Source organism: Erythranthe guttata, chromosome 6 (genome assembly GCF_056151865.1).
Source record: "Erythranthe guttata isolate IM_541 chromosome 6, IM_541, whole genome shotgun sequence".
NCBI lineage: Eukaryota > Viridiplantae > Streptophyta > Magnoliopsida > Lamiales > Phrymaceae > Erythranthe > Erythranthe guttata.
In genome coordinates this window covers 6,905,838-6,926,806 of record NC_142538.1, presented here as the reverse complement: position 1 = coordinate 6,926,806, position 20,969 = coordinate 6,905,838, and the positions used below count along the sequence as shown (strand labels likewise).

Genomic DNA, 20,969 nt, shown 5'->3' with positions numbered 1-20,969 from the left:
ATCCTACTAGCCTCCAAAAAGCATTTTCCGGTACTCATCAACGGTCAACTAATGGAGTAGACCAAAAGTGTTATAAGTCTCTAAATGGAAGGTGAAATTTGTTCACGTACAAACATGGGGACGAAAAATAGAATTGTTCTAAAGTTGAGGGACTAAAAATGTAACTCTCCCACAATTTAAGAGTTAAAAGTAAGAAACTTTCAAAATTCCAACAGAAGTTTCCCCAATGTTTCTTGCATAATCTTGATCAAAATACTTAACACAATTCACATAATAAATTAAAGATTGTGCCCTTATAGGTTTTAGAAAGAATTTTGAGTTTTAAATGAATAAATAATTAATTAGCCTTACATGCATAAATCTCCCTTGTTTTGATGAAAAATCTATCACTAAATACTCAATACTTCAAACAAAATGCTGAAGCTGGACATACATATTATACCATATATTACACAAATTGAATTAAAACTAGTAGCCAAAAGTTATAGATATATAGTAAGCCCACACGAGGAGCTATTCGCGACATCGTCGAACAAGTAAACGAACGCCTTGTCCCGGCTCCACAATCATTCTATACGCAGGTGAATGTACGTATTTCGGAGACAGGGTGAATGTGAACTTGGACACTATAAGGGCCACGACAATTTTGAGCTGAACGAGGGCAAAATTGCGGCCCAAGCAAAGCCTCGGGCCTAATCCAAAAGGGATATAGACCTGCGGCATCTTGCAAGCTTTAGAGACCCCATTTGCAAAACGTTCCGGATTGAACTCGTTCACATCCGGACCCCACACATCGGGATCCCTGTGCAGTGTAGGGATAAGAGTCCACAGGCAAACGCCTTGCGGGACGACAATGTGGCCGATTTTGGTTTCTTGAAGCGCCTCTCTCGACACGAACGCTGCCGGCGGGTACAATCTCAACACTTCTTGAATCACCATTGTCACCTACGTAGATTCAAAACCACTTTTCATAAAATATATGCTATTTTTTTCGTTAGTGATTTTTTTCTTTTCGAGTAGTGTAGTATTTGGGTAGAACTCATCTTCAAAAGCTAGTTCAAGGAGAGAGGGTATCCGTTCCATATATAAACAGTGCAACATGTTATGCTCTGTAACATGCAAGTTTGTTGGAAGAAAAATAAATAAGCTACATACCGTTTTCAACTTGTGGATAGAATCGGAGTCCATGCGGCCGTTGGGCCCGCATATAATTTGAGCCACCTCATCGCGTATGCGTTCCTGCCATTGCGGGTGGAGTGCTAGTAGAATGAGGCACCAAGACGCGGCAACTGCGGTGGACTCGTGGCCGGCAAAGTAAATGTTCTTGCAGTTATCAACTATGAAACTCTTGGACGACGAATCATCATTGCCCACATCATCATTATTGTTGACCGCACCTTCCAATATCAGCTGCAGCAGATCCTTACTTTCCACGTCATCGTGGGGCCCGCGCTCCCGCTCCTTCACCGCCTCCCATATAAGCGTTTCTATCTCCATCTCCAGATGCTCAATTTTTCTACGTTGTCCGGTCGACTGCAACCTAAACGACAATCAATATTTTCTATCATGTCGCGAACTTTTTTTTTTTTTGTCAGCTTATTGAATTAGTGAGACGACCCAAAAAAAAAAAATACCCGAATGCATGGGAACCGAAGAGGAAGCTTTGGGTGGTGATGGCCTTTTGGAGGGTTCGAAGTTTGGAGAAAATTTGTTTGCCTTTCAAATAAGAGCTACCAAAGCAAGCTTTCGAGATGACATCTGCGGAAACACTTCTCAAATCCTCTTCTGCTTTGATCTCTGTCGTTTGACCGTATTCGTCTCCGATAAGACTCTCCCATTTGCTGGTCAACGACTCGGCCGATTCCACCATCAATCCCACCATTCCCTGTCATTTAATTTACACATACAAATTACGATCGATCAATTATCGTCCCTTCTCTTTTCTTACGTATATAACTAATTCGATGAAACTCGGACTGCTTTTGTGTGCTTCTAAAGAGTGGTAGTGTATATATAGCTCGATATTGAAGTTGATTGCATTTAATTTCATATTTGCATTCGCTACCCTTGTGTTATTTTAAATTGTTCAAAACAATCATCAGATATTAGTATTAGCATAAACAACTATGTGATCAAAAATCAAAGGAAATGGCATATATACATGACCCTTTGATAACCATTTTGATTGAATTGCAAAAATGCCCCTGTATTTGTTCCTAATTGCCAAAAAATTCTATCATTTCTATAAATATTTTATATAAAAATAAAAAATGAAAGTATATTTGAATATTGGATTATAAAAGGCACAATAATGATATAAAAAATCTTGAAAATTTAATACAGATATAAAAAATCAAAAGAATTCTACATAAGTACTATATGTAATTCCAAAAATATCTATGGTTATAAAATCTAACAAATAAAGGGATTTTTTTTTAAATTAAAAGAAATTTGAAAAGAAAAATAAAAGAATGTTAATATTTTGAAAAAGATATAATTAACGTACACATGGATAACGAATGCAGTTAACTCTTTATACTATGCTACACCAAGTGAAATACATCGGGTAGATCATCTTTACATAAGCACACAAACACACACGTACACACCCAACACACATTGGTGTGCGTAGATCGAAGTCAAAAATCCATCCGGTGTAACATTCACCTAGTGTAGCATAGAAATAACCCGACAAAATTTGCTTATCAATAATCTGTTTAATTGATAGTTAATTTGGTTACAATGTTTGATCAAATTAAAATTATTATTTTTATATAAAAAATGTATTGTATAGAATGTTTAAATTTGATGAAGAATGAAGTTTATTACCTTGACCTTGTCCATGAAAAACTCAGGTGCAACAATTTTTCTCTGTTGTGCCCAAACGTGGCCGTTGGATCTCAAAATACCATTCCCAAGCATCGGTGCGAGTCTTTTTGTGATGTAAGAAGGCTTCCCCAACTCCGACGATATACAGTGGTTCATTTCCTTCACTAGCTCCGGATGGTTCACGTACATATGTTGCTTATTTCCCGTTGAGTACGTGTAAACCGGACCTGCAATATTTGCTTCAAACTTAGTTAGATCTTCTCGAATTAACAAAATGTACATTGCCTCTTTAAAAAAGTAAAATAAAAATGTTTACATTCTGGTCTGTACTATTAGGCTACGTGCTCGTTTGATTATTGTTATAAGGTTCTACTGATTGAATAATATGAGCTAGTAGTGATTGATGCGTTTCGGGTGACAAGATTCACAATTTTTTTTCAAAACCGTTACTAATTAAATTAGAATCTCCTGAGATTAATTTAATAGAGGATAATTAAACAAGTAAAAGATTATTTTATCATTCAAACTACATGTTAATTTTATTAAATAAAATATTTTATAGACAAATCATATATAATACAAGAATTTAACTGATTTAAATACAATTTCAAATTCAATGAACCGAACGTCATCTTACTAACTGAATAATTAATTAGTTTGTAGATGATTAAACAAATCCGAGATTTAGGTAATCGAACAAGCTCTACTAGATCATAATATTCAATTTTGAAACCCTTAAATCAATTTCTAGATTCATCACTGGTCGCATGCTCTGGTCTATCCATTTGTTCTAAGAGGACTACCATAACTTAAGTGACTCAACATTACATTTCAATTCTAATTAATATATGATAATTTGAACATGAATTCAAATCATCATTTGTAGTCTAGTAGATTCTAGTGGGACCACACAATTCGGATGTACATCGGGTCGGGTTATTCAGATATGGGTCGGGTACTGAAAATGTCGGCTACATATTTGTTCCTTTTTTTTCGAAATATATTATAAGTAGTCGGTAACATATTTGAATACTAAACATATTCGTGCCCACTTGGTTGGACATGTCTAGGGCAAACCCGTAAGAAGAACTTTACAAAAGGACCCGAATGAGACCCCACCCGACCCGACCCGACCCGACCCGGAACGCCCATTCCAAAAAAAATTAGGACCAAATGCAGTGAACTGGACAGCGTGGAAAAATCAACGTAGTTAGGTCAAAGGTGGTCCAGATTGTGTTGGTTAATATGCACACTTATCCATGTGAGAGCAAACAACCACAGGGAATTTCAATACTACAATAAATACAATATTAATATATAATATAATATTTTATGTATTATATAATATATATATATATACACACACACAGACACACACATCAGTGTGTGAATGCACATGCACTAGTCCCATAACATGTTCCCTGTATTCCCAACTTTTCGGCACCTTTTTCGGGCATCTCTAAAATATCTACTCCCTCATTATTTCATCAACACTAATAGATAGATAACACTAGTTTATGAGAAAATTATGGTAATGTGTAATTTAAAGATAATCCTTTTATAACAATTTATTTCTATTTTAGAACCACATAGACATTATAAGTTTCACTTATTTTAGCAGTTTTTAATTAATAATTCTAAAAAAATAGGGGCAGTTGCCCCCGAATCCCAGATTTTTTTAAACTTAGTTGTGACTAAATCCGCCAACGTGGACTGGATAAGATGTACGCACTTCAACATAAATGTAGTTGTTTTTATGTGTGTGAAGGATAAGGATGTACTTTTTTTTTTCAAGAAAGTTAAAATAATAGTAATAATTAACTTTAGAATATATGTATCTATTACAAGCCTAAGTTCACTTACTTTCCTTAATGGGAAGTGATGTATTATCAATTATTAAAATTAAAATTAAAAAAAAAAAAAGTGAAGTAATATGAATAGTATTATTCTAGTTTGAAGTGGATGAAATAATAAAATCCACTAAAAATGTGGCTTATTGGAAGGAAAAGTACCTATTATAGCAACCACACATAGATTGTGGTATAGATACATTCTAGTACAACTGAAGCTTTGGGTGCCGTCACCTTCATGGGACCCTTGTCTGAGCATGCATCTACTCATACCTAATTATTTTCATTTTTTTTTTATATATGTATATATAAAATATAATTAATAAATTAATAAATAGATTTTCATTTTTTTTTTATTTTTTTACTTTAATTTAATGTGTCATCCCATATTTTATATAGAAAACTTATTGCATGTATGTATATACTTTTTTTAATCTAAATATACTAATGATGCAAATTATAAATACCAATTGCTCATTTATGAAATGGTGTATGGGATGAACACGTTTTTTTATTTGCTACATCTGGTTATTTACATCAATTGATTTTTAATCATTAGTGATAATCATCCACTAAGTACTAAACTGGTATACAACCTGAAATATGTTGTTTACTCGTCAGAAATTTATAGTAGAATTCCAATTATTCAATCTTTGAGTAAAATTTTATATACTCACGTGTGGCAGCTAATTAAACGAGGTAAGACTAAATAATCTAATAAAAACCCTTTTTTTCTAATCAAAATCTCGGACGTCGAACAAAAGGTTTCCTAAAAGAGAAGATAAGCTATGATAATTACATAATATTTACGAATAACCCGCGAGGTATTGAGAACACCAAACATCAGGCAAGCAAAGTGCAATTTTTTTAGTTAATCATGACTAGTCTTCATTACCAAACGAGGCTTAAGAATACAAACGAGAGTTAAGTGAATAAGGCGCGGCGTACCGTATTGTTTTCTCCATTGTTCAAAGTAGGGGAATAGAGATGAAGTGTAATCATGGGCAACAAATTCATCGGTACGGTATTCGTCGTCGTCTTCTTCATCTTCTTCGTCTCCTCCATATTGGCCGCAGAAGCTTGGATTTTCTGCATCTCCCAAACATTTCCGTACAAAAAAGAAGGCTTCGGCCCTTTGATGCCTTGTTGTTGAAGCTTCCTTCGGATCCGCCATTGATTTAGCCACGTGTTTTTCAAGAAACACCACAAAACCAGAGGACACACGAAAACAAGAATCGTCGTCACAAGTTTCTTCTTGCTACTTTTGACAACAATAGAAAGAACAAAAGTTGTTGTAAGAAGAAGAAGAAGAAGATGAAACCCCTTCATTTTTTGGGCTTTTCTTTTTAACCTTTAATTAATTAATTAATTTGCTCTTTCTTATTTTTGGTATGGAGTGTTGAGCTGATTTTATATAAGCCGCACCATGATTCCTTGTACTTGCTAGCTCCATTAATTAATTATATATATAATATAATATGAATTGAATATATATACATTTTAATGTGGAAAATATTACAGTTGACTGGTGTAAAAGTAATGTAAATGTATAGGTTTGACTTCATATATTGTTTAAATAATGATATATATGTTTAATAATTAATAGCATATATTAGGAGTTAAGATTATTTATTATTTTTCAAATTTATACATGGTGATGGATATTAATGATAACAAATTGAGGGTTATATTTGTCATTTCCGGTTAGGTTCAATTTTTTTATTACGTGGGTCAACAATAAATCATGGGCTTTTTGTAGTTTCTTGACTTCTTCTTATAATTAATAGCTGTTTGACTAAGTTTATTTTAAAATATTTTATAATCTTGTATATGGAGCTTATAAGTTACTTGAGTGTAATTATTTATGTTGGATGTTTTAGTAGATTAACAAGTAAGATTAAAAAAAAAATGGTTTGTAGGTATTAAAAAAAACAAAAATAAAACTACTATCTTTCTTAAAAATAACAAAATATCTTTTAATAACTTATAAGCTCTTAAATATTTTATAAGATATTTAAAGAGCTTATGAATTTAGCCAAACATGCTCTTAGTACTCATCGTAATGGATGTAGCTAAGAGATAAAAATAGGTTTGATGTTATAAATGAACGAAAACAAAGTTATGACCATAATGCCCTTATTCGTAATTTGGGCTGCTTTCGAGTGGAAAAACGAGTGCAAAATGCAATACTAATCCTTTCGTGGGGTGTAATCTGCCAAAAAGCAATAGTTTTAGGGTGCATTGTGCCAATTGAGTATAATTCCAGGGTGTAATTTGCCATTTACCCAATTTTGAGCTTTCCAACGGGGTACCAGCTGCTAGTACTAGGCAACAAAAAATAATTTAATTGTTGGAGACACTGAATTATTGTACATGACCCGATATAAATAAATATTTTCATTATTATTTATGATCATTTTTGAATTTTTTTTTAGTTCAATTATTATCAGGTTACAGGTTGAAGAAGTATGTAATTTTTAACAAAACGGAGGTTTAATGAATAATTTAATAAGATTTGAAGGTGAGAGATTAAGACATGTTTGGCTGTTTTGCCCTTAATACAAAATACAGAACATAATTAATAACTTAATAAAAATCCCTATTAGTCGAGTATTATCAGTCAACCGATTTTTTAAGATTTTAGCAACTACCAATAGATCCAAATACACATGGGTCGGTTGAAATTATCGTTATAATTTTAATGGGTCGTCGATTGATGGTTAGTTATTGGCCAAAATTCGATTGAAAATTATTTGGTTTGATGGGTTTTAGTAAAACTGGAAAATTCCTAATACTATGATTGAGAATATGTTTTATCTAGTTATTAAAAAAAATAGAAAATAAAAAATAATCAGGCAACCTGCAGAACATATTTGTTCTTGAATAATATAAAAGGAAGTATTGATATGGGCAGTGTTCATATTCATCAAAGCAAACCAAAAATCTATTATAATAATAATTAAAAAAAAAAAATCTATTAATTAATTAGCAAAACATTTCAAAAATTGGGCACGTGACTTGCTGGGTACGTAGTTGACAGTTGAAAATCAAGAATCATTATTGTGGAATAGGTGGAAAGTAGAAAGTTGTCTAAAAATTTAAATATGTCTAAAGAAGAAAATAAAAACATGTTTGTCACTGCAGACACCATTATCTGATTGCTGCCATTAAATTTTCCCATGTGACTTGCCCCGTGACCAACGAAATGGGTATTATACACATTATTATTAATGATAAATAAATAAATAAAAATATATACAAAATTGAAGCAAAATCACAAAATTAAATAATTAACCTTTTGTTAGAATTAATTCGTATAAACTAATAAATCAAAGACCATATCAACATGAATTATATATGAAACCGCTTTCGTTGAATTTTCGGGGACAATCGGAGGTGGTCTCCCAAAGGTTACACTGTTTCTTGATTTTCCCTTCCACACCCACAGGAGGCATCGACTAGTTATGTTCTCCACCGCGGATGACGGTTCCCTGGAGGTTCGAACTCGTCTTGCGAAATTTCGGCGATGCGATCGGGATGTGGTGTGGTGGAGTAATGGAAGGGTGATGTGAATTCGTGTTCATATTTGATTTTTACAATTACAAGGTAAGTGCTTTTTTTTTTTTTTTTTTTGCATCGACTAATTAGTGATGCGATAGGTTGATTTATGTAAGTGAAGAGTATTTCTATAATAAAATATAGTATTACCGTATTAGTAATATCCTATTAATTAGGACCATAGTGGCAATATTTTGTGCAAAATCTATCATTTGCCGACATTTTGGACAATACTTGATTATTGTGAATTAATAATAGCATGACCATCGCACGTGAAGATATTGAGCCTTGCCCATATTTTTATTTTCAGTTTCCACAGAGTTCGGACAAAATTAAATATCAAAATCATGGGACCTATTGCAATATGGGCTTAATTAATTAATTGCATACGTGTCGCCTATTAGACATTTTTATGAGTTTCCCCCCCACCCATTCGTTTTGATTTTTGTCTATTTATCATTCTCATTCTACAAAATAATTAAGTTCAAATTATTTGAAAGTCATTTCAAATAATTTGAAAACGTATATGTTGCATTGAATATATTTAGATTTAATTTGAAACTTTAATCTATATAGATTGGTATACCACTATAAAAAAAGTATACAGATAGCAATACCATAATTTTGACACTATTAAAACTTGTCATTAAATACATATCTTAAGCGACGACGTTTTTATGTTGTCACTAATAACTCGTTCTGGTATCACTTAATCTATTTTTATATTTACTAATAGAAGTGACAAATGAGAATCCATTTTTATTGTCACTATACAGTATTAGTTACAATCACACTGATAGCATTTTATGTCTATTCATGTAAAAATTAGTGTTTGTCGCTCAATATTTTTGTCTTGTAGTGTATTACATAAGAAGAGTGTGAAGTCTAACTATCTGAATCTAATTGTGATTGCCAATATATTTTTTAAGATCGAGTTCGTCGCAGAATAAAATTCACACCCGCCGCGGGTGAGGTTTACTCTAATTTGTTAACAAAAGTAAATAAATAAACATTGCAATCACATTTATTTGTTGCCTAATTACTTTTGACTTTGTTGTATAAATATGTGCAATAATTATCCAAGTGGAGCATGCAAGAATTTTTTTGTTAACATGTATGATGTATGTATGTTAGCTATTGTATGTCCTTTTCCATCCAAAGGTTTTTATGACCAATAATTTTCATGACAACTGACTGTTTAATAGAATGATGCTAACGTCATAATAAATATTTAATAATGAATTATGGGGTGAATATATTATGATTAATTGATTATCAACGAGAAAAAATTAAAAAAGAAATACTAAATTCAAAGGACTTATATTTTGGATCACAATTTGTCTTTCATAAATTAGAGTTAACGTGGCCCAGAAGTTATGTACGTTTTCATAATTGAGGTATTTATTAGAGTTTGGCCCAATCATGCTTGTAACATTCCATTAGTCCAACTCGTCAACCGAACCCTAATAAGATTACTAAAAAAAAAATAAAAAAATAATAATAATAGTAATAATAATAATAATAATAATAATAATAATAATAATAATAATAATAATAATAATAATAATAAAAATAAAAATAAATAAATAAAACTATGTTTAGGTTAGATGATTGTGATTTTTGACGACTAAGTTGTTAAATCTTGAATTAAATCACAAATTATTTTTCCAAAAACAGAAATCATAAATTGTAAGATTTTGTAAGAAAAAAATTTGAGGGGTGAGTTATATATATTCGGAAGAATTTTTTTTGAAAAGTCAACGCCGTAATCCGGCGGGAAAAAATAAATTTGAAATTTGTTTTTTTTTTTTTTAAAATTTGGGTCAAAATTGAATAATTTGTGAAATTTGGGGTGAAATTGAGGTCAAATAAAGTTAATGATGAAATTGGAGCATATTAAAGTATGAGGGATTATTTTAGTCATTTACAAAAATGTGGACCATGTATGGATTTATTGGTAAATGAGTTTGTCCGGATCTCTTTGTGAATAAGTACCCATTGATGGGCTTATTTATAATGATCCCTTGATTATAAACCAAATCCACACATTATTGAAGTTTTTATAGACAAATTAAAAAAGAAAATGTCATCATGTCATTGTTAACCACAAATTTTCGAGTCCGCGAAATAAGAAAAAAAATAAATTTAATGAATATATTAATTATCAAAAGAAAATAGATTACAATCTCCAGATAATCTTCCACAATTCTTCTCTCCTAAGTCGATTCAATGGCTTAGCGGCATGTTTTTTAATTGAATAAATAAAACACATCAAAATTCAAATATGTTATGAATAATATATGTCTATGTGAGTCTAGTTTTTATATATGACAAGAACATCTTTTATAGGCACGAGCTAGGATTTTCGTCTTGCACCATGAGCTTTCCAGGTTTCTCGGTTCTTACGGTCGAACCCGAATTTTGGTAGTTGACTCGGGTTTTCGGCGATTTGGATTTTCATTGCTAACCAGACATGACATGGCAGTGGTCCGCGGTTAAACCGATCAGCCTGACCCATTCGATTTTCAGTTTCCAAAACATTGAATTTACTAGTTATTTAATTACCCTTTAAGATTCATGCTTGTTTATTTAAACTATATTCGTTTCAAATAAATTCAGAAAACTTCCAACAAAATATAAATGACATTTTATTCGCGAAAATTTCAGAAATTTAAATTTTTTTCAAAACTTTTCAAATTGAAAGAGATTATATATTTCCAAAATTTTCAAAAATTAGAATTTAAACTAAGTTTGACTGATATTAGAGACTTCCAAAATATTAAATTCTGATTCGATCTATTTGATTTATTTCAATTTTACAAGGAAAAAGAGTTAAAAGGAGAAGGACATCAAATTAATTAAAAAAAGATCCTAGGGACAAAAAAGGAAAAGAAATAAAAAACGAGATAGATAAAGAAAGAAGGAAAACGAGAGAATTATCGCACCGTCAAAAAAATGCTGTCAATCTGGATTTTAAACTCCAGTGGACGGCGAACTCCTCCTCTATAATCCGACACGCTCCCATGCTTCTCTCTCTCTCTTCAATTTTCTCTCTCTAGCTTAAATCTTTTGCCTTTGTTCAAACACAACACACCGATAATAATTTTTTTTTTCTTTGTTTTGTGTATGAACGAACAGTGAAGAATTTCTTGAGAAACCCAATTGTTTGAAGTGGGTTTTCTGTATTGCTTCTTGTTTGAAGAAGCCCCTGAAATTCTATTTCTGGGTCTGGAGATTTAGGGTTTTATTTTTTCTCACCAAAAGTGAATGCAAAACTGAGAGGAGGGTGTGTGAAAGCTAGCGTTCGGAAATAGTCGGCGATGGATGGGAGGAGAATAACGGCGAGTCCGCGGCCGTGCACTGGGCGGCGGGTGGTGGCGAAGAAGCGGCGCCGCGGTGGAATAGATGGGTTTGTTAACAGCGTGAAGAAACTGCAGAGGAGGGAGATATCTACGAAACGGGACCGAGCTTTCAGCATGTGTGATGCTCAAGAGCGGTTTCGGAATATTCGCCTGCAGGTTCAATTCGATTAATTTATTGTTTTCATTTTTCTCTTGTGCCTATGAAAATGTTTGAATTTTCTAGGGTTTGTTGTTGAATTGCAAAATTAGGGCTTTTGGGGCTTCAATTAAGTCTGCCCTAGATTTCCCTGAGCGAACCCCCTTTCGAATTTTCTAGGGTTAGGCTTATTAATTGAAGGGTGTATATGTTTATATTGATTAGTATAGATCTATGTGTATCAGAAATGGGTGGATAGTTGCTGATCAGACAACACAAAGTCGAAACGGAAATTGTTCAAGAAATATTTAAAACAGCAAGAATGCATTTTCTAGGAAAATGGGTTTACATATATCATATGGGTCAATGTGTCCACAAATTTCGAAAGGAAGCCGAGAAATCTGGTCAATTTCTTTTGGGTTTGGCTACACCTTTTTAAACTGGCATGGGGTGCACTTGGTTTAAAGAGTTATTAGGTCTTTTGAATATATTTGAATTAATCGAATTTATAGTTAGCAAAATAACAGTCTGGTTTTGCACACGTCGGAAGTAAAGCATGAAACGAAAAGGGTTTAGTTACATTGCAATATTATGTTTAATTTCTTTTAAAGTTTCGATTTTTCTCCACTCGTCTATTTTCAGAGAAGAAAAATTAGCTGATTTTTTTTTAATAATCGGAAGTCCTTTTTTTTTTTTTTTTTTTTTTTTTTTAATCTAATTAATGGTTAACTGGGTATTTTTCTTTTGTCCAGGAAGAATATGATACCCATGATCCAAAGGGGTATTCTCCCTCGTCGTTGCCATTCTTAAAGAAAAGGTCGAAAATTATCGAGATAGTTGCTGCCCGTGATATTGTATTTGCTCTTGCGCAATCTGGTGTTTGTGCAGCATTTAGCCGAGGTATTGTGATCTAAATGAAAACTTATTTACTTCAATGCAAATTCCTTTTTTCCGTTTCAATTCTTCGCATAAAAAAGGAGGGGGGCTTATGGATGTTTTGTTTCTGTCTCGTGCAGAGACGAACCAGAGGATATGCTTTCTAAATGTCAGTCACGATGAAGTCATACGGAGCTTATTTTACAACAAAAATAACGATTCGCTTATCACCGTTTCGGTTTACGCTTCGGACAATTTTAGTTCCTTAAAATGCAGAACCACAAGGATAGAGTACGATATTCCATCTACCGTTTACTAATATTTTCCCACTCACTCGTGTTCTTTTTTTGTTCTTATACGTGACCATTTTAAATTATTTCAGATACATACGACGGGGTAAGCCCGATGCTGGTTTTGCACTCTTTGAATCGGAGTCGTTAAAGTGGCCTGGTTTTGTGGAATTTGACGATGTAAACGGGAAGGTTCTTACCTATTCCGCACAAGATAGGTCAGTACTTAATAAATAAGCTGTATTGCTAACGGACTTGCTGCAGTTTCCCGATTTAAAAAATAAATTTATTTTTGCTGTTTTTTCTGTTTCGTTTTCAGCATCTACAAGGTGTTTGACTTGAAAAATTATACGATGCTGTACTGCATTTCGGATAAAAATGTTCAAGAGATTAAGATCAGGTAACTCTTGGAAATTTTTGTTTGTAATTTTGATTTTGGATTTGTCGGATTGTCGTAAACGTGTGTTCCGTTTTTTTTTTTGGTTTGGTAAACAGTCCAGGAATCATGCTATTGATATTGACAAAAACTCATAGCGGTGTTCCGTTGAAGATTCTCTCGATCGAGGATGGTTCCGTTCTTAAATCTTTCAGCCACCTCCTCCATAAAACCAAGAAGGTCGATTTCATCGAACAATTCAACGAAAAGCTTCTCGTCAAGCAAGAGAACGAGAACCTTCAGATTCTTGATGTAAGTTCGCTATCTTCACACTGTATTTTATTTGTTGTAAATTACAACCACCCCGGAGGTATGGTCATATTACGAAAAAAACCCTCTTGTTTGGATAATTACGTCTACCCCCCTCAACTATGAATCTTCTTACACCTCCGCCCTTATGGTGTCAAATTCAACATAATCATCTAGATTCCGTGGAATGTGCTCTAGTTTGTACTCATTTGTGTGAAAATACAGTTTCTGTTGCACTACAATCCGATATATACAAACCAAAATACACATCTTACGATCATCTTGCTTCAAAATGTGGAGCTTGTGATAAAACGGGTACAAAAGTGATAATATTCCATATAATCTAGAAGATTCCACTAAATTTGAAACTGCAAGTGTGAACGTGTAAGAAGATTTATAGTTGAGGGGGGTGGTTGTAATTACCCAAACAAGAGGGTTTCTTTTGTAATTTGACTATACCTCAGGGGGTGGTTGTAATTTACCCTTTTATTTGATTTGATTTTTCACAGTAAATTCGTATTTACATATGAAATCTGATAATTCTTGTCTATTATTATTATTAGGTCCGCAATTCGGAGTTGACCGAAGTCAGCAGCACGGAGTTCATGACCCCATCTGCGTTTATATTTCTATACGAGAACCAGTTATTCTTGACATTCAGAAACGGGACAGTTGCTGTTTGGAACTTCAGAGGGGAGCGTGTTACCTCGTTCGATGATCATCTTTTATGGCACCCCGATTGCAATACGAACAATATCTACATTACCAGCGATCAGGATCTCATTATTTCGTATTGCAAATCCGACACCGATGAGTCGCTGTCTGATGGAAATGGTACGTTTTCTTGTGGATTTATTATTTTTTGGGAAAATGATTTCAAATGACTCGTATACAGTGGATTTCGAATTATCATAATAACTCAAAAATCAGTTCAAATTGAGAGCTGTGGATTTGAATTCTGTTGTTAAATGGATTTGATCCAAATGAGACCTAACAGTTAGGGGTGGGAATTGGGATGGGAATTGGAATTGGGATTCGAGAATTTACGATTTTGGAACAATTTTTGTCATTCCAAATTCCGATTTACAGTTTTTTTTATTTTTTTGGAACGTAATTGGAAATTGGAATACATATTAGATTCCGTTCCCCGATCCGATTTTAATTTCTGAAAATATTTCCTAAATTTCCAATTTTTACCCCTGAAAAATTACACTTGTAATATCAATATTATAATGTGTTTTGTATTATAGGTGATCTAAAAATTGGGATTTCTGAATTCCACTTACTCCGATCCGAAAATTTCCGATTTTGGAACAAGTCTTTCCTTTCCAATTTCCAAAATTTTTGAATTTTCGTTTTTTGCAATTAGTTTTTCACTTACGACATTTTTCGGAATTTTTTCCGAAATGGTGAATTCCGATTCGATCTGTTTGATTTCCACTCCTACTAACAGTTCATATGATGCGTGCTTGAATATGTACTAATGCAATTTGAATTGCGGAGTTAAATATTTTTGATATAGCTAAATATTCTAACCAATCATTAATTCTTGATTTTGTTTTATAACGCTATCGATGCAACAGCTGGCTCGATCAATATAAGCAATATCTTGACCGGAAAATGCCTAGCGAAAATCAAGGCGAGCAACAGCCTTCAAGCGGACGAGTGCTGGTGCAGCGCAAATTGTGGTGGTAGAAACTGCAACTCTCGGAAGCGTGTAGAAGCTTCTAGAATCAAGAGCACCGTCGCGGAAGCTTTGGAAGATATCACGGCTCTCTTCTACGATGAAGACCGGAACGAGATCTACACCGGCAATAGGCTCGGCCTCATCCATGTCTGGTCTAACTAAAAGACGAGAGTGCATGTATAAAGTTAGGTGGGCGCCGCTCTGAATCATGGGTAAACCCTACTAGTTTACACCATGGTTTGTAACTGTGGTGTTTGTAATTTCTTCTAGAAGTTTCTGCTGTTTGATTTGATGAGTTGGGGGTTTCGACCCCCCTTTATTCGGATTTATTGGATCGGTTTTTTTTTTAGTTGTGTTGTAACTTTGGGGGTAGTTGTTTAAGAGAGCAGCCTGTTCAAGTTGTGGCATTTGCATTTGGGTTTGGTTTAATGTTTGTTGTAATAGATGATGATGATGATTTGTAAATTTGCTGACGTGTGCTGAATTCTAGGCTTCCATTGATCTGCATTTAATGCTGTTTTTCGATTTAGCCCTTTTTCGGTTACTTACATCGGATTAATTTGGATTATATACGATTATGTGTTGTTTATAAAAAAACTTAAGATATGGTCCAGAAGGATGACATCGTCTTTGACTTTTTACTCATCCCTACGAACTTTAAACACGAGTGCTACTAATTTAACAAAATAGAAAGCTTCTAGTTCGTAGTTCGTTAGAATATTTTTTTAAGCTGGATAATGATATTTAGGACTTGGGAGGTGACTGCAATTAAAGTTTTACAAAATGAGATATATGTATATATTTTAATTTAATTTATAAGGATAGTTTTGAAATACAGCACATAAAATTTCTAATCTACGAATTGAAATTAAATTTTTGAGGATATTTGTAAGTATGCGTAGTTATAGAAATAAGGGCAAAGTACGGCGGCACCCCTGAAGTAAGGCATAAATTACGAAAAAAATATATTTCTTGTTAGATAATTACAACTATGTATTTTTTATAAAAAATCCCTCATTTAGTAGGTAAATTTAACAATATAATTGAGGAATTGTTAGACAATATATAATTGATGGGTAGTTGTAGTTACCCAAATAAAGAAGGTATTTTCGTAATTTAACCTTATCTTAGAAGGTTAGCCGTAATTTGCTATAGAAATAATAATAAACAATTAAAAACTTTGGTATATGGCTTAACAGTTGACACAAAAACTATGATTAAAGATGGGCCGACCCGGGTCCGTATCACGAGTCAGTGCTCACATGATTAGGTGAGGTGAGACTCTAACCAAATCAAATCAACACAGAAAGAGAGAGCTGTTACGGCGAACACAAAGATAAGGTTTTTTTTTTCTTTTCAAAAAATCAAATTTCTTATTTCTCTAAAACCCTTGCCTTTCTTCGTCAATTTCACTTGTAATTAGTTGAACTGAAAGCGACTTTGTAAGAATTCTCCTTTTTCTTTTTTGTTGCGGTTTTTTGATTCCCTCAATTGTAGCTCGTTGCGTTCAATTTGTTGTTTCTATTTTTTCTCTCCTTTTGTTTTAATTTTGTTTTGAATTCACCTGCGTAATTGATTCCAGTTCATGTGTTTTTTTTCAATTGCGAGTTCGAATTCAGTATTTACAAGTGAAGTTTCAGCCTTTATTTGGGGATTGCTTTGTCCTAGGGTTAATTGTGATTTGGGGATTTTGTTTCGGTATGCAGGAAATAAATGGCTGGTCAGCTTATCAAAGAATGGTCAGCTATTCAGCAGTTTCCTTCAGCTACTCAGGAGAAGCTCGTTGACTTGTTGGGAAAATTAAAGAACCAGGTTTGATTTTTTTTTTTTTTTTATTTGTATTTTATAAGCTTCTACTCATATTGCATTCAACCCTCTGTTACTAAAAAAGAATAAAAAATACCGTAAAATTACAAACATAAACCTCGTATTTCGAAAAAGAAGTTAAAAGAAAAACTAGAACTAGAAGCTGGATAACTAGTTGTAATAACATTCGTTAATTTTTGGTTTGGTTTTAAAAAAAAATCTGTAATCTTTTGTAGAATGTCAACACATTGACGATTCTCGTAATGGGGAAAGGTGGCGTTGGGAAATCATCCACTGTTAATTCCGTTATAGGAGAACGAGTCGTCACTGTCAGTGCTTTCCAGGTACGGTTCTTTAGCCATCTCTTTAAGATACTAAAAAAGAAAAAGAAAAAGAAAAACCCGTTTTTGTTTTACCTTTACATTATTACATATGTCGATGAAGTGATTTTCAATTTATAACGTAAAATGTTGTTTCAGTCCGAAACCCCAAGGCCCGTGATGGTTTCGAGATCGAGATCAGGTTTTACGCTGAACATAATCGACACCCCGGGTCTTGTCGAAGGAGGATACGTCAGTGACCAGGTCTTGGACACAATTAAAAGGTTTGAGTTCGTAATTTTCTCGATCCGTTTTTTTACTTTTTTAATTTCTGTTTTTGTATGTTTTGGTAAAATTGTTTGTAGCTCTTTGGGCAGGTTCCTTCTAAACAAGACCGTAGACGTTTTGCTCTACGTCGACCGTTTGGATGCGTACAGAGTGGATAACATGGACAAACAGATTGTGAAAGCGATTTCCGATAGTTTTGGCAAAGAGATATGGCATAAAGCAGTCGTTGTACTTACGCATGCTCAGCTTTCACCCCCCGATGCATTGACTTACGAAGAGTTCTTTTCTAAAAGATGGGAATCTCTTTTGAAATGCATCCGTCAAGGTGCTCGGATAAACAAAAACGAAGCTCAGGTAACGGTCCATACTATATTCTTTAAATTGTTTTTTTCGATTGGTCCAACTCTAAACTTATTGTGCTAATTTCTGTTTTTAGCAATTTGCTATTCCCGTTGCTTTGGTTGAGAACAGCGGGAGGTGTAACAAGAACGAACATGATGAAAAGGTCGGTATCGTTTATTTTATTTATTCATTTATTAAAAAAAAAAGGGTTTTTCATACTTATATTGACCTTTCCGAAACGATTTCTCCGGATTCTAGATCCTTCCAATGGGTACTCCTTGGATTCCGAATTTGATCCATACAATCACCGATGTCACCTTAAACGGCAAAAGGGGCATTCTCGTCGACCAAAAGTTGATCGAAGGGCCAAATGCAAACGACAGGGGAAAAATTTACATCCCTCTCATCTTAGCGTTCCAGGTAAAGTTTCAATTTTTTTTTCCTTTTCTTTTTTTGTTTCCCATACTGCCCTTTTGTTCCATGTCCGATTAATACAACACAGCATTATCTGATGATACTTTTTCTGTCTTTTTTTTTTTTTTTTGTGGTTCGGTGACAGTTCTTGTTCATTATTAAACCGATACAGAAGATGATCAAGGCTGACGTTGAAAGAGAAAACAAGCCTTCATGGGCGTGAATATAAACCACCGATCATGTCATAACGTCTTTTTCCCCTGTCTTGTTTATCATTCTTTGTGCCTTATTTACCCTTTCGCCCGTTTTGCATCAATTTGTGGTGCATCTGGTTTTCTCTTCTCTCTTATATACATTAGCAGCATTTGGGAATGCTCGGCTGTAGAATTTAATTCGATTTTATTACCAGAGCTCTGTTTTTTCATTGCTGTGCATGTTCATGTTTGCTTTCTCGTTTTAAAAATAAATAATTAAATTATTAAATTCAAATCATGTAACGAATAGAGAAGCATGGGGATTGGGGAATAGCAGCATTCGAATCTTTGATACCAACTCTCGTAATGAGAGTTGGTTGATCTTGTTCCGTTGAATCCTTAAAACACTCGGATGCACCATAACATATAGTATTCTAGTGATTATCCGTACTGTTCATTCGGTAAAATTGTATCGAGATTTTGGTAAATTGAATTTTTTCTTGAATCAATCAGGTGATCATCGAATACACACACACACAAAAAAAAAAAAAAAAGTGATTGTAAAATATAATTGTAATCATGTATAATTAATCTATTAAATGTATATTGGAAACAAAAAATCTGAATACCTAATTGAATTTGTTATTCACCAGACAAAATTTTCGATTCGTTGTAGTTTTGTGGATGATTCAAGAATACATATCAATGTAAACTACATCGGAATATTTGTAAACGCAAGAGACGACGAATTAGTAGTTCCGGAATATATTTCGATTAAGCAGAAATAGATCATCAAAATATATAATTACTCATCCAACAACGAATTTAAAATTAAACTCATGTTATATGGTTTAAAAATATAATAATACAATTAAATTTCGTAAATTACATCAGATGAGCCCTAGCTAGAGATGGGAACTTGTAAAAACCAATGGTGGAATCTTGATTTAGTATCAAACCATGATCATGACACCTGTTTTTATATTGATTCTAATTCTCAGACTCTTCTTCGTCGTCGTCGTGATTACTTCTTGTTCTCGATGATCATCCTCTGCAATCTTGGCGATCTTGGTACAAGTAGTCTCCGTCTTCGCCTCCTCTTTCTTCGTCGTAATTACTTCTTGTTGTCGATTATCCTCTGCAATCTTGGCGATCTTGGCGCTCCGTGTTTCTTCCTTTTCAATATCAGCAAAGTTCGTAGCCTCTGTCTTCACCTCCTCTTTCTCGTTGGAAAATTTGGTCGGAACCCTAATAACGGGTTCTCTCTTGTCGGAAAATACGGTGCTAATCTCTTCGTCTTCTTCTTCATGCACCACTAGCTTTCGTTTCCTAGATTCCTGATATAGCAATGGATTCTTCTTCTTCTTTGCCGGTAGTATAATTTCCTCCTTTGGAATTAGGGTTTCTTTCTTTGAATCATTCTTGGAAGCTAATAATGGCTTCTTCGAAACGGGGGCCTTCTCCTTCACGATCGATTTCTTGACGGGCCGTCGGAGAATATTGTTTCTTGGTTTAGTAATAACTGATGAAACAACAGGACGGCGGCGAACTTGAGGAATAATAATATTCTCACAGGAGGTGGTGGTGATGTCTGAATCTGAGGATAAAAAAGAATAATCACGTGCTTCTTTGAGCCACTCCGCTTTTTCCCTTCCTTCGATCGTATCCAATAACATCATCATTCTTGACTTCTTCTTCGATCTTCTCTTGTTCGTCAGTTCCGATTTTGGAATCTTTAACCATGATTTGATAGTTTCTTTGTTCGTAACAACTCTGTCGTCGCGATCTTCATCGGCAAAGACACAAGGCCGCGGCGCTGCCTTTCCTTTGACGGCGGTGCCGTTTTCTTTGCTCAGTCGTCCGCCGTTGGCCCGAGATTCGTCTTCCAGGTGTGGCCTCGTAGAATAACAACGATTCATCTTCATCTTCTCAAGAAAACAACAACGACACAAGGAAAAAAATAATATTGGCAGAGATTATATGAAATAAGGATGGAAGTTTGAGAGAAAATCTGAAAGTATTTAGGTTTAATTATGGCATTAATTAAACATGGGTGCATATATATATAAGGTGAAGTATTTATGGAAGATACTAGATTTATAAGGTATTACTTATGGAAGGAAAAAGGAGTTCTAACTCTCTTACAATTGGATTCAAATTTTATTATTGTTTATTTTCTCAAGTCAAATAATAAAACGAAATCCAATGAAAATAATAGTTTCTCTCGGTCCGACTCAATGAAAATATATTAAATTATTAATTCGATAATTTAATAATTCGCTAAATTAATAAAATTATCCTAGTCTCGATTATATTAATTTATAGAAGTTCA

The 20,969-nt window shown here is 33.7% G+C and overlaps 4 protein-coding genes across 7 annotated transcripts; 2 read left to right on the top strand and 2 right to left on the bottom strand.

The window, feature by feature from the left end:
• Positions 1–300: 300 nt before the first annotated feature.
• LOC105960364 (cytochrome P450 714A1) lies at positions 301–6,143 on the bottom strand. Its single transcript, XM_012984520.2, has 5 exons — positions 5,628–6,143; positions 2,830–3,056; positions 1,635–1,885; positions 1,156–1,540; positions 301–945 (listed from the first exon to the last, which is right to left on the bottom strand). The coding sequence occupies exons 1-5, from the start codon at positions 5,851–5,853 to the stop codon at positions 514–516; spliced, it is 1,521 nt and encodes a 506-aa protein (XP_012839974.2). The 5' UTR covers positions 5,854–6,143; the 3' UTR covers positions 301–513.
• A 4,932-nt stretch (positions 6,144–11,075) lies between these two features.
• Positions 11,076–15,785, top strand: LOC105960361 (uncharacterized). The gene is made up of 8 exons (XM_012984516.2): positions 11,076–11,755; positions 12,488–12,635; positions 12,752–12,902; positions 12,994–13,119; positions 13,221–13,301; positions 13,397–13,589; positions 14,150–14,420; positions 15,170–15,785. The coding sequence occupies exons 1-8, from the start codon at positions 11,558–11,560 to the stop codon at positions 15,433–15,435; spliced, it is 1,434 nt and encodes a 477-aa protein (XP_012839970.1). The 5' UTR covers positions 11,076–11,557; the 3' UTR covers positions 15,436–15,785.
• Positions 15,786–16,480: 695 nt separating this feature from the next.
• TOC34 (translocon at the outer envelope membrane of chloroplasts 34) lies at positions 16,481–18,867 on the top strand. Of its 4 annotated transcripts, none has more exons than XM_012984519.2 (8): positions 16,481–16,614; positions 16,980–17,085; positions 17,316–17,423; positions 17,559–17,683; positions 17,777–18,041; positions 18,124–18,192; positions 18,288–18,449; positions 18,589–18,867. In XM_012984519.2, the coding sequence occupies exons 2-8, from the start codon at positions 16,987–16,989 to the stop codon at positions 18,664–18,666; spliced, it is 906 nt and encodes a 301-aa protein (XP_012839973.1). In that variant the 5' UTR covers positions 16,481–16,614; positions 16,980–16,986; the 3' UTR covers positions 18,667–18,867. The 4 variants fall into 4 exon arrangements, with proteins under 4 accessions (XP_012839973.1, XP_088675871.1, XP_088675872.1 ...); XM_088819745.1 differs by having other exon boundaries at positions 17,765–18,041; XM_088819746.1 differs by having other exon boundaries at positions 16,568–16,715.
• A 723-nt stretch (positions 18,868–19,590) lies between these two features.
• On the bottom strand, positions 19,591–20,656 carry LOC105960362 (uncharacterized). Its single transcript, XM_088818876.1, has one exon. The coding sequence runs from the start codon at positions 20,560–20,562 to the stop codon at positions 19,591–19,593; it is 972 nt and encodes a 323-aa protein (XP_088675002.1). The 5' UTR covers positions 20,563–20,656.
• Between the last annotated feature and the right edge of the window lie 313 nt (positions 20,657–20,969).